At 33.8% G+C, this 12,736-nt stretch overlaps 2 protein-coding genes across 2 annotated transcripts; one reads left to right on the plus strand and one right to left on the minus strand.

The window, feature by feature from the left end:
* Positions 1-4,675: 4,675 nt before the first annotated feature.
* Positions 4,676-5,107, plus strand: K441DRAFT_586150 (uncharacterized protein; the record flags this gene model as incomplete). Its single annotated transcript, XM_067644615.1, has 2 exons — positions 4,676-4,906; positions 4,940-5,107. Coding segments are annotated over 2 exons (399 nt in total), but the record flags the coding sequence as incomplete, so codon positions are not given.
* A 7,211-nt stretch (positions 5,108-12,318) lies between these two features.
* K441DRAFT_736980 (uncharacterized protein) lies at positions 12,319-12,531 on the minus strand (the record flags this gene model as incomplete). Its single annotated transcript, XM_067654321.1, has 1 exon — positions 12,319-12,531. A coding segment is annotated over one exon (213 nt), but the record flags the coding sequence as incomplete, so codon positions are not given.
* Between the last annotated feature and the right edge of the window lie 205 nt (positions 12,532-12,736).

The following is a 12,736-nucleotide window of genomic DNA, read 5'->3' on the forward strand; positions in this document are numbered from 1 at the left end:
AAATACGGTCATTCCCGCACTTATATTAGCAAGTTCTATAATAATAAAAAAGGCTATATATTTACTCGCTGTTATATAAGTTTTTATATTTTCTACTAGGCTAGGTTTAGCTTAAAATCAAAACCTTAGTAGCATCGCCCTAGTTATAACTATATTCGCTAGTAAACCTACACTAACTCCTTTTTATCTTTTACCCTTAGTAAATGGCTTATACCCTTATATAGAGGCGACTGTTTAAATCCAGATTAGTAATCTATTAGGCTTTAGTATTATTAGCCTTACTAATTTCGCCATTATATCTAGCTCTTATAGGCTCGAAAGTACCTCTCTCTTAAACTTAACCTTAATAGTGTATTATGGTCCTTATTAAACAAACAGATCTTTTACTACGTGCTCCGCAACCTCTTGGTCTAATATTACTATAATCCTACTAAATACTACTAACTTATTCTTTAACTTTAACGTAACTACTAGACCTTTAGTTTAACCGTTTATAACGCCTATGCTAATAAACCCTAGTATTCTTACTAGAGTAGGTGTTCTATCTAAGTAGGGCTTTCCAGATATTTCTGCGCTTTTATTTACTATCTTTATTTAGATAGCTATAGTCCTAATTTAGCGCTAATATAGTTTCTTACTTTACTGCTTTGTATATAGATATATAAAGGTAAAGGCGATAATGTAATTAATTAGAATTATTTATTGGCACTTACTTTATACTAGAAGATTACTGTTAAACTTATTAGTTATTAGTAGAGTACTACTTTATTTATATCGCAAGCGACGCTATTATAGACGTGTTATCTAAGTAGTAATCTTATTAGATAGGAGTGGAGTAGATTTAGCCTCAGATCCACTCTAGTCCAAATTGCTTTAGGCTTAGTATCTTCCTATATTAGCTAGAAACCTACCTAAAGAGGTATAACTTTACATTAGATCTAATATAAGGTGGATTTAGATCTAACAAGATTACTATATCTAAGTAATATAATTTAGGAATAATCCTTAGATTTACAAATAAAGATAAATAGATATTTAGCGCACTATATAAGGCTAATCCCCTTAACCTACAAGGAGATATCCTTTTTACTCTTCCCTAGTATTGCTAGCTAGATCTTCCATTACTATAGGTTCTGGTAACGGTACGGCAGGTCTTCTAAAATGGATTTGACTGGGCTTGTAAAAGCGCACTATAGTTGCCTTGTCTCTATTAGTAGAAGATTTCTCCTATATTCCTTTTATAATATAAGGGGAGTAAATCGGCTTATCCTCTGATATAGGCCCACGAGAGCTCTTTTTAGGCTATATTAGCGTATAACCGCATCCGCAGAATATACTGATTTATTTAATTTTTAGTCGAAGTAGTAATTAATCTTCTAAATTAAAATGGCTCGGATTAGCTTAGTAGTGTTTCTAGAGACATAAAAATTAATTATAACAAAAGCATGCTTAAATAGACTATTAAAAGGCAGAGGCGCCTTATAAATAATGGTTGCCGTTTTAGAAATAGACTTAATATAGAGGGCATATTGCTAGGAGTACTATTGTTCCGCATATTAACGGGCCTAAAACCGGGTCCTTGGCCGGAAGTAGGTCCTAGATAATAATAGCAAAAGGGACATATTTTAGGTCCCTAAGTTTCCCGCCTAAAAACTGGCACTTAGTAATGTTTTCCGCTATATTACTATTAAAGTATACCCCTACTTATCTTATAAACGACAATATAGACACTAACTCTAGCTATAAAACTGAGATTTTNACTANANAACCCTNTACCCTAAATNAAACTTTCTCNATTNAAACCTTAATAAAAAGGGTGGAAGAGTTTTAGAAAAGGGACTAACTAGAGACTCTTAAAAGGCTTATAAGGGAGAATTTCCTCTTACAGCGACGTCTTATACGCTATTAGGAATACTAGTATTCTATACTTAATCTATTACAGAAGGCCTATAAAGCTATTTAGTTAATGTATAATACGCTTGAAAAATACACTTATAAGAAAATAGCGGCTAAGTGAGACTGGCTTGCGTTCTAGGGAATTAGGGTGGAATCTACTAAAGATTTAGGATATAGTCTAGGTGGATGGATTTAGCTATATTGATGTTGCTTTAAGGGCTAGTAACTTTTATCTCTTTATTAGTAATTGCTTTAATAGTTTATAGGCATACTTCTAATATATTGCATTATAAAGGCCTAAAACTTTAACGTCCGTCCCTTGGTTAAGAGACGCACCCTATAAAGAGACAAATTATAGGTACTTTGTGTTAGATATAACAAAATAAAATAGCCGCGTTCTGGAATTTATCTTTCTACTTAGATTAAAGATTAAAGTCAATCTAAAGCTTATAAGCTTTGCTAAATAGAAAATTACATATATAGGGATTAAATATACGCTTAAGCCACTCTAAGCTGATCTTAGAGTTGGTATATCTAGATTCGGAGCACGTATACTACTATCTAGGGGTTTGGAACGTGGTCTAGTTACTTTAATAGGTAGTGGCAGGCCAAATAATTATAGGTGTTAAATACCTACCGTCAGCGCTAATGCATTCGATCGCGGTAACCATCGTTCGCTTAATACGCGCACCTCTATAGTCTTATATGTTGTTCTTACCTATAAGGACCTTGACGGAGCCTAATATGGATAGTATTACTCCGGTCTTATCCATATTGTATATATTTTCTGCTAAAATAGCTAGATCTTATAATACCTGCCCAATCTTTTTAAACCAGTCTATGATCTTCTTAGATGTTTTTCTCGTGACGGTTCCAGTCTAGCGCCTTAACTATTCTTACTTTGAGTTCTGGATAACGATTCTCTAGGGCCTTGGCCTAATTCTTGCCTAGGGGTTTATATAGTCTTTTTTATATCGGCCGGTTGCGGGTGGTAAGGAAGGCTATTAAAGGTATATACTTCATCCGCACTAGCTGTCTAAGATAAGACATTTATAACAAGAAATCTATAACGGCTTTATCTTCGTATGGGTTAAGATACTCTTAGCTTTTGGCCTTCTCTTTAATTAACCGTCGTCCCTTTACACAATGGAGGGTAGTGTAAGGAACTTTCCTATAATCTACTAGTGTATAGTAGGATTTAGGAACGCCAGGAGGCACTCCTTATGCTAGTACTTAACTGGCTTGGTCCATATTAGCTTACTATAGTGATAGCGATAGAAGGGAATAAACGATGGTAAGGTGGGTAAAGAACGGCGTGGAGTTAGGGACCGAGCTAGACCCTAAAGAATAGCCTATTTTAGGTATATTTATTTTTAGCCGCCCTGGTTTCTAAATCCTTAGATTTTCAAGGCCGTATTGGGCGGTAATTAAGGAGTAGAAAGCTGCGAGAGTTTTAATATCCTTAGCGAACCTTAAATTTTCTATACTGACTCTAAACGTTCAATTAATAACACGCGTATAGGGCTATAAGCCATAGCTTAGAAATAAGCGAATTACACTTTAAGGAGTTGTGTAACCCTAGTCTATGTTTTATAAACCCTTGGGAGTGCGGGGAGACTAATATATAGGAGATAGAGCCCACTCTCTATAATGGGGTCTCGTAAATGTCAATAGAGGCGTTAGTAGATTAAACTTAGAAAGAACTAATAAATCTATAATGCTGTTTTAGGTGCGAGTTAATATAAATTAGCTGTAAACGTGGGAGACTTAGGGATCGTTTAGTTATACCTCCGTTATAAATATAGAGGCTTTATATTATAACCGAAATAGAGCTTAAATCTAAATATAAGGTGATTGTTTGGTAGATCTAACGACTTTTAAATATGGAGCTCCTTTATATCGGTAAGCGCGGCAAATTTACAAGTTATACCGTATATAGTAGTTAAAATAGAGCTCTTAGCACCATTTTAATATGGAGCCTTAAGCTCCTGCCCTATATTCTATATTAATTCTGGAGCTCTCGCATATACGACTTCTTATAATATAGCGACTCTATATGCCCTAATTATAATACTACTATCGCATTTACAAGCCTTATATAATATTATTATCTTATTAACCTTTATAATCGCGATAAGCTTATTTTTGGGGCGTCGTGGGCGTTATAGGCATTGTAAGCGTCGTAGTAGCTCTTCTATAGCTTCTATGGGAGGTTGCCGTAGATATAGAAAAGGTTAACCGGCGAGAGGGTATTAGCCGTAGAGGAGGCTCTATTGCTATACTAAAGTAGGGAGTCGCGATAGAGGCCTAGTAGCAGAGGGGGTTACTTAAATTAACCACTAAAATTAATAACCCATTGTGCGGAGTCAAATATGGAGCCTTATCTGGAGGCTTACTAAACAATCAACTCATTTACGGATTTAACTGGGCTATGGTAGTAGCCGCCACTAATTACAAAACGGGTGACACTAAAAGACGTATAGATTAAATAGATTATAATATAGACCTTATTTATAACCGAACGATCCCTTAACTATAAAGTCGATTCCTTATTACGTGATTTGACGGCGCTAATATAGCGAAGCACTTTGCTAAAATGTGGCTAAGAACCTAAAATAACTCCGTCCTAATAAGCCGCCCCTTAGTAATAAATGACCGCATAACTCTACTTAATCTATATTCCACCCAACGTCTTCTATACAATACCGCGGTTTAAAAGCCCCTAGAAATGTAAATTAGATGGCCAAAGGGCTATATAAGAGATGATTTGGTAAACTAGGGAAGCTTTAGCTTTGTCTATCTAGACGCCTTATTAGGGAGTATTATCAAAATCCCTTATTTCGAAAACAACGATACAATTCTTATTAAAAGAGCTATATACAAGCGCTTTGACAAACGTAGCGGCAATACGGGGCTTTTACAATATCGAGGGCGTTACGACGCTGGTATTCGGCTTGAGTTTATAAGTAATTATAATCTCCAAGCCCATCTTCGGGATTATAAGGACAACGTTACTTTAGAACAGCAGCTTTAATAGGGATAGGAAATTACGGATACGGTTGCTTTTATCCATTTAAATAGCGTAATCTATAGGGACCTGCAATGCTATAATATTCTCTTAGACCAAGATTTATATGCAAAAGTCGCCGACTTTAGTAGCTTATCTTTAGATAGCTCTGCTCTCCTTATTACCGTAGCTTATAGTTATTAATACCCTAAAGAGCTACTATCGGTATAGGTAGATATCTTTGCCCTTAGATCTACCCTATATAAAGTAGTAAGTAGCCAGACTTCTTTTAATAGTCAGACTAATAAAGAGATTAAAGAGTTATTTAAAAGCCATTAATTCCCTAACACGGAACACTTAGGTCTTATAGGCCATATTATTATAAACTACTAGGAAGGAAATTACTACAGTGCAGATAAAGTTATAGAAAAATTCAAAGGTATATTATTTTTGCTAAAAACTTCGTTACTAATAATAAGTCTAGAAAGCCGTTAAATCACTCCCAAATCCTTTAATCCCTCTAAAACAGCAGTATTAGCCTTTACAATATTGGTATTTAGGTTGCTTGCGGCAATCTTATAGGTTTAGAGATTAGCATGTTAATAAGCACACTTAATGTTAAATATACTATTAGGTGCAGTTAGGGCAATTCCCTTTTGCTAAGAAACTACCTAATTACATAATTACTCCGTTTTTACCCTTTATCGGCTTTTGGTCCGAGTAAGGAGTTTCGCTATTTAGTGCGTTTAGGCAATAGTCCTAAATCTTGTGGTCGACTATATAGTTACACGTATACTTTTTAGGGAAAGATATATAGTGGTATATCTTGTTTGCCGTGCTTTTGTAGTATAATTTAATAAATATTCATAGACGTCTTAGAAGGTTTTGAGGTAGTGGTTAATATTTAAAATATTTAATAATAGGAAGCGGGGAAGAGATTACGTGCCTATAATAATGCTGAAATATATTCTAAAAATAGGATAGTGTTAAAATTAATACTATAAAAATACAGTTTAATATAAGTATGCTAATGCATATTAATACGTACTAAATTATTACGCCTTAGTAGACACCCCTCCTCTACCTAGCGAAATTCCCTAAATATATATTTATGAAAGCAGAGTGTCTTAAAACTTTTAAATTATATATTTTTTTAATAGAGCTATTAATCTGGGACCCTAAAATTTACACTTAGGCCTATAGCTATAATAGAGCAGGGGGGAACAGTTAAAGTAGCTCTTGACGCCACCAATAGGACGATTAATAGTATGACCGACTATAGTTATTTTCTTGCTATAGAGTGGTTTCTATATAAAGAAATAGCCAAAGAATAAGAAGACATTAAGTATAACTTTATTAACTCCTAAGTAAGAGACTTTAGAGGTTAAAACCGCAAATTTATCTCTTAACGGGGTATGTCTCTTAACCTAGGGACAGATATTAAATCTCTTTAATCTAGATTTCTTATATACTCCTCTAACTACGTTAGAGAGATAAGTAGAGATACTAGGTAACCCTTTTTCTTTTTTTAATAAAGGCTTTTTTAAGCAGCTGTAATATAGGTAAAACACAGTATATTATATAAGAAATTAATATAGTGCGCGTACTTGTAAATTCTAAGAGGTGCTAAATAGTAACTAAGTAATAATAGGGGTAAGAGAAGGCGGGTTATTATTTAAGTTATATATATTTTAGCAGCCAGTTATATGGAGCCTAAAGCTTAATTATATAAGGATAGCCTATTCTACTCCTAAAAATAAGCGGTTCTAAAAATAGACTTTTCTTAACTAAGAACGTTGCCTATATATTCCTGCTAGGGTTAGGCAGTTAAGCACCTTATTAAAATAGAAAAGAGATATAGTAAATATATTCCTCTATCTCCATAGAGTCCTATGCTAATAAATAGTCGCTCACTATATAAATTCCACTTAGAGTAACTAATAAACTGTCGGCCAGCAATAGCGTAAACTATCCCTAAATAACCCAGCTACTTTGACTTCATGCTATCTTTAAGCTCTTCTACTACGCTATCTGTAGTCCGCTTAAATTCTGCTATCTATACCTTTAACTTTTTAATAAAAGCATCGATCTCCTAATAAAACCTATTATATTATTAGAAATTGAACTATTAGTAGGTCCTAAACTATTACCTTATCTTCTATTCCTCTAATCTATAAGTATATGTTAGCTACGTTTAAAAACTTCCCACCTATATAGAGACTTACTCATTCTGCTAGTTCCTAAAATTATTCTAAAAGCTCCTAAAATCATTCTATAGGTTTATAAAAAGCCCTTTAAGTTTCTTTACTCTATTTTAAAGCCCTAAAACGGCTTACTTAAGTTCCTTAAGTCCCTCTTCCTCACTTAATGGCTTAAATAAAACATTTTAATCTTTAACAGCAGGCTGTATTTATAGCAGCGAATCGTCTAGGATTATAGCCGGAAGACTAAATAGATTATCCTATACAGGCTATCCCTAGGCGGTTGTTAGTAGACTAGCTATACCAGTTAAATTATATAATACGTTTATAGATAGTTGCGAACAGTGCTTATTAGGAAGCCATGGCGGAAAATCGCACAATTTATAGTAAGGGTAGCTTTCTAAATAGGTAAAGTCCTGCTATAATATCTTAGTAACTACCTAGTTAGCGGCTAACTGAGAGACTTACTATATACTCTGTGTAGACATAGTGGCATATAAACGCTCGTATTGTTATTAGTTTCAAACATTAATCGTTCCCTTAAGTATTACGCTTTTACCTTCTGCTACTATGGAGTAAAGAATTAATAGAAATAGTCCGTACTTAGTAGCTTAGACCTATTCCTATTTTATTATCATAGCTTAGACTAGTCTCTCCCCTTAAAACCAAGGTTTTAGATTTAATGTCTTATTACTATACCTTATCCTAACTCCTAATCTATATCTTCCCACTTTATTCCCCGCAGGTTAGTTATAAATAACTATAGATTTATACTGTCTTCCAGCATTAAAGATGAGAGTCTATTAGTACTAAAATGCATAGTAATCCTGTCCTTAAGGATTATTATCCCTTTATACTATCCGCCTTAAAGCCAGTCCCGCGCCTCTTCTATAGCTAGATCTATAGCTTCCTTACTCCCTAATAACCTCTTATTAGCATTTGCTGTAAATAGCTAAAATCTCATATACAATCGTTGGTATGCTAGAAACTTTTAGAGATAGCCTTTATCCTTATAAAGCTTTTTATTAATTAGAGTTTAAAGATAAAGTTCCTATATATTAGATATATTTATTTATAATAGCCGTATTCCATTTAAGAGTGTATAGTAGATTTTAAAATTATAGTTAAGGCCTTTCTACTATAATTCTTATAGGAGGGTATACTAAGTACCTAAAAACTGGAACTCCGTAAGGAACTGAAATATAGTTCCTTTAAATTAGGAAGGGCCCCTAAGGCAGTAAAAAAAAATACGGCTTATATTAAACTTCCTTTATTTAGTAAAAGTAGTTAAAAACTAACGCTAGTTTTCTTTAGCTATTCTAAGAGGTAATTAGTAACGTTAGTATAGTATTATACCCCTAGCGAAGGAGTTTGCCGCCTACCACTTGCGCGCCCCCTACGCCGCAATATTAGGTATACCCCTTAGCGAACAACTGTCCGGCGTCTTGCCTTATTAATAAGATAATGGGTCCGTGTATATAATACTAAAAGTTTATTAATCTAGGCTCCTATTAGCTAAAATCTTATTAATAACGTTGGATATAACTTAATAGTTAAAGGAATAGGGCTAGGAATTTGCCTACTACTTACGCGCGCTCCCCCGCGCCGCAGCATAGGGCGTCTTCCTTCACGCCATAATATAGGGCATATCTTTTAGCGAATAACTATAGGGCTAGGAATTTGCCTATTACTTACACATCCTCCTCTTAGCAGTATAGGGCGTCCTCCTTTTAGCAGTATGGGGCGTCCTCCTTAGCGCTATAATATAGGGTATATCTCTTGGCGAAGGACTATAGGGCTGGGAGTTTGCCTATTACTTACGCGTCCTTTATCCGCGCCATAATATATACCATTCCGTTAGACTTCTTAGAAGTTTTTAAAATTTTTAGGCTTAGTAATAGTAATTTTAGCTTTAGATAAGACTTTAAAGTGCAGATATGGCGCTTAAACTTTGTTTTAGAGCTTATCCTCTCCTAGGAGGTATAAATAGTAATATTCGCACTAAACGGCACCGCCTGCTTAGGCTCTATATAACTCTAACTTTCCTTCTTTCTATAAATATAAGGCATTCTATCTATTAAGCTAGAAGATACTAATTTAAGCTAGAGTCTACTAATTTAAGCCAGAGCCCTCTAATATACGCCGTCCTTTAGTTAAAATATGGCCCCTTAATAGCCCGGACGTCGTATTAAACATAGTGATATAGTCTAGGTAAGACCTAAGAGTCTTAGGTACTAGTTCCATCTAATTTATTAGGTAACCTATATTGATATAAAAAGAGAACTATCGAGTTCTCGTATTGACGCTTGACCTTAATCTCTTCCTATTAACTAGCAACTTCTTACTATTAATAATAGGCTTTACGATGCTTTATAGATTATAGGTATCTCTTATATAAACCTATATAACTTTTAAGCCGTACTTGCTGCCTATAAGCAGAACCGTCTTTAGTGCGCTAATATATATAAATCTCTATATGCGTAGTATAAGAAAGCGATTATAGAACTTAGTAATATGGTAAATAAGTGTCTATCCCTACATTAGGAACTAGAAAGTACTTAAGAAACTATTCACACCTATAAGTCTAGGATTTAGGAATATAAGCAACGTCTAGGTGGTAAGGCCATTTTAGGCAATAATAAGGACTATAATATAAGTAAGGCAGACTAGAATATAGTAGAAAATGCTACTATAATAAAGGAGGTACTTAAAGGCAGGATCGAGGAGCTCCTAAATAAGAAGGCTGAGATGATGTAGGGGTATGCGAATAAAAAGTCTAAGATAATATAAGATTATAAGAATGAGAAGTCTAAGATAATGTAAGATTATCTAAACAAAAAGTCTAAGATAATATAAGATTATTAGAATGCATTAATTAATGCTACTAATTGTATTAGTGCTGCTAAGAGCAAAATTAGTGAATTTAAGCGGATGTAATTAGAATTAGTGGGCCTAAAGTTATCTCCGGAACCGATCCGGTCCCTAAGTATTAGGAAAAAACCATATAGAGAGAGCTTAGAGCAGTAGGTAATGCCCCTTAGGAGGGGTAAAAAGCGTAGGTAGGTAGCAATGGGGCGTAATATAGGGATGTGAAAGTATAATAGAGTTAAAGAATAGCACTAGTATTCTCTTATTTCTAGAGCGTATAGTAGGTATATAGTTACACTCGTTTATATATTAGTTGGTTTTAATTTTATCTTTAAATAGCGTCTCTCCCTAATGCTAACATTTGACTAAGTGAAAACTTTAGACTATTAAATGCTGACGACTGTATAAAGGGTCTAAGAACTAATACCCTATATCTAGCATAAGCTAGAAGAGTAGCTACTGAATTAATTAGCAAGAAGTTACTGATATTATTCTCCTATATTACTAGAACTTTTATATCTCCCTTATGGAAAGGATATGGCTTATACTAGGTATAAGCTTTTTTAAGCTCCGCGGACCCTAGTATTACGGCGGGAGCTATAAACTAGGACCCTATAATTTCTAAATCTAATATAGACTAAAAGCGGGCCCTAAGCACTAATAGTAAACGACTTTTACCCTTAGCGTAATGCTATAAAGATGTGAATCTATAGCCGTAAGTATAAACCTATAGATAACTTTTAATATAAGAATTATGCCCAAATACAAGCGAATAAAAATCTATCTTCTCCCCCCTACTTCTAATAGACCTTTAACGCCCACCGCTGCTGATATAGAAATTAGCTGTAATAATAAGTTATCTATAGTAATTAAAGCGACTAAAGACAAATTATAAATATTTAAGGAAATGCCAACTCCTAATCTTTAATAGATGCTTAAGTGGATAACGTAGGAGAATGGCTAGCTTACGCTAGAGCTTTAGCATCTACGGTAAAAGCACTATAGAAGTATATATGTTATAGTAGAAGTAAGGCTTGTTATTAAATCCCTTTAGTAGGTACTTAATAATTGCCAAAAGTTATAGAAGGAAATTGAGGATAAAATTGCGTAGGGGTTAAATTAAGTTAAAATAGTCGCTAAAATTGTATTGCTAATATATTGTTAACTGATGATCTTTAGTACTGGCTCCCTTACTATATATATATAAAGGTTCTAGAGCCTGTTTTTAGAGTTAGAATCTTTAATTTATCCCTGTCTGTAGACCCTCCTAATTAATAAAATATTAGTTCCTTTAGATGTACTCTAATAACTTCCTATAGTTAAAATACTATAATCTCTAACCCACTTTCTATCTAGCTAAGTAATTACGATTACTATATCCGTGTAATGCTTAGGGTATAACTAGCGAGCTATATTTACCAAATTGTAAGAGGACTTTAGAGACTCTTAGGTATCTAAGAAAATCTACCTCTCTAAATCTATAAGCTTTGTAGTGTGTAGGAATTAAATAAGTAACTTAATTATAAATCTATGGAAATTAAGCGGTATAAATATATAAAAGTAGACCCTAAACTCTAAAGCCTATAACTTATTTCTAACGTATCTAAGACATATAAGGGTAGTGCTGACGTAGGTAAAATAGGGTAATATGTAAGGTCCGGTAGTTGGTTATAAAATCTATTATATTAAGCGAACCTATATACTTCCTTTAATGTTCTTTAATCTCTTAAGATTAAACACACTCCTTAGCCGCCCGTTGTGTCCTTTAGGTAAGTATAGACGAAAGTCTAGTTCCTTTAAATAAATGTCCTTATCTAATATGCGTCAAATAATCTCGCGAATCTTGTTGCTTGTCTTATTATTTATATATACTATTTTTATATTTAGTAGTGATTAAAAGGCGGACTAGTTGTTATAACTTATAAGAAACCACTATACGACCCTTTTAACCTTTAATTTTAGATCTAATTAGACTTTTAGCGTTTATAACGGTATATATTGTACTAATACGCTCTCTAGGGTAAATAATATCTCCTCGCTTTGTTTGGCTGGAAAGATAGTTGCCTAAGATAAAAAGCTAAATGTTTAGAATCTAACACCTAATTAATACGAATACCTTATATTATATCTAGAAGTGGATAAACCTTATTAATGTCTCTACTAAGTAGCTTTACCATTATATTAGCGACCTAAGCCGCGTGCACTTTAGAGAGGTTATTAGCAAGTCATTTTTATAGAAGTGTAAGAGAGCTTACGTTTAGAGTCTAATTCCCAAAATAAAGCGATCCTTTAGGTTTTTACTTTATAATTATAGCATCCCTTTAGAAGCTGTATAATATACGGAAGCTAACCTACTATTTCAATCCCTGTAGTAAATAGTAAGACCGTCCCGTATAATTTAAGGTTAAGTTTATTTCTATATAGTCCCTTAATTACGGCTCTTATTTTAGAATTATAGATAAGATTATTATTAGCGTGTAAGAATAGGCTTCTAGTAAATCTACCCCTTTTCTGGATGATTAAAACCATAACATTATTACCCTTGGCATCGCAATACCACTAGGATATATAAAAGGGATATAACTGCGCAAATGAGGTATAGCTTACTCCTAGAATGTAGAGGTATATATACTAGCCAGCTTAAGGCTTCTAAGGCCTTAATAGTTGGATATATATATAGACTGCATCTGGAATAGGTATCTCCCTCCCATAAGGTGTCTTAATAGCTATTTATCGTATTCTTGCTTAATTTAGCGGCTTTCTA

The sequence above is a fragment of the Cenococcum geophilum genome (assembly GCF_001692895.1).
Source record: "Cenococcum geophilum 1.58 unplaced genomic scaffold K441scaffold_61, whole genome shotgun sequence".
NCBI classification, from domain to species: Eukaryota; Fungi; Ascomycota; class Dothideomycetes; order Gloniales; family Gloniaceae; genus Cenococcum; species Cenococcum geophilum.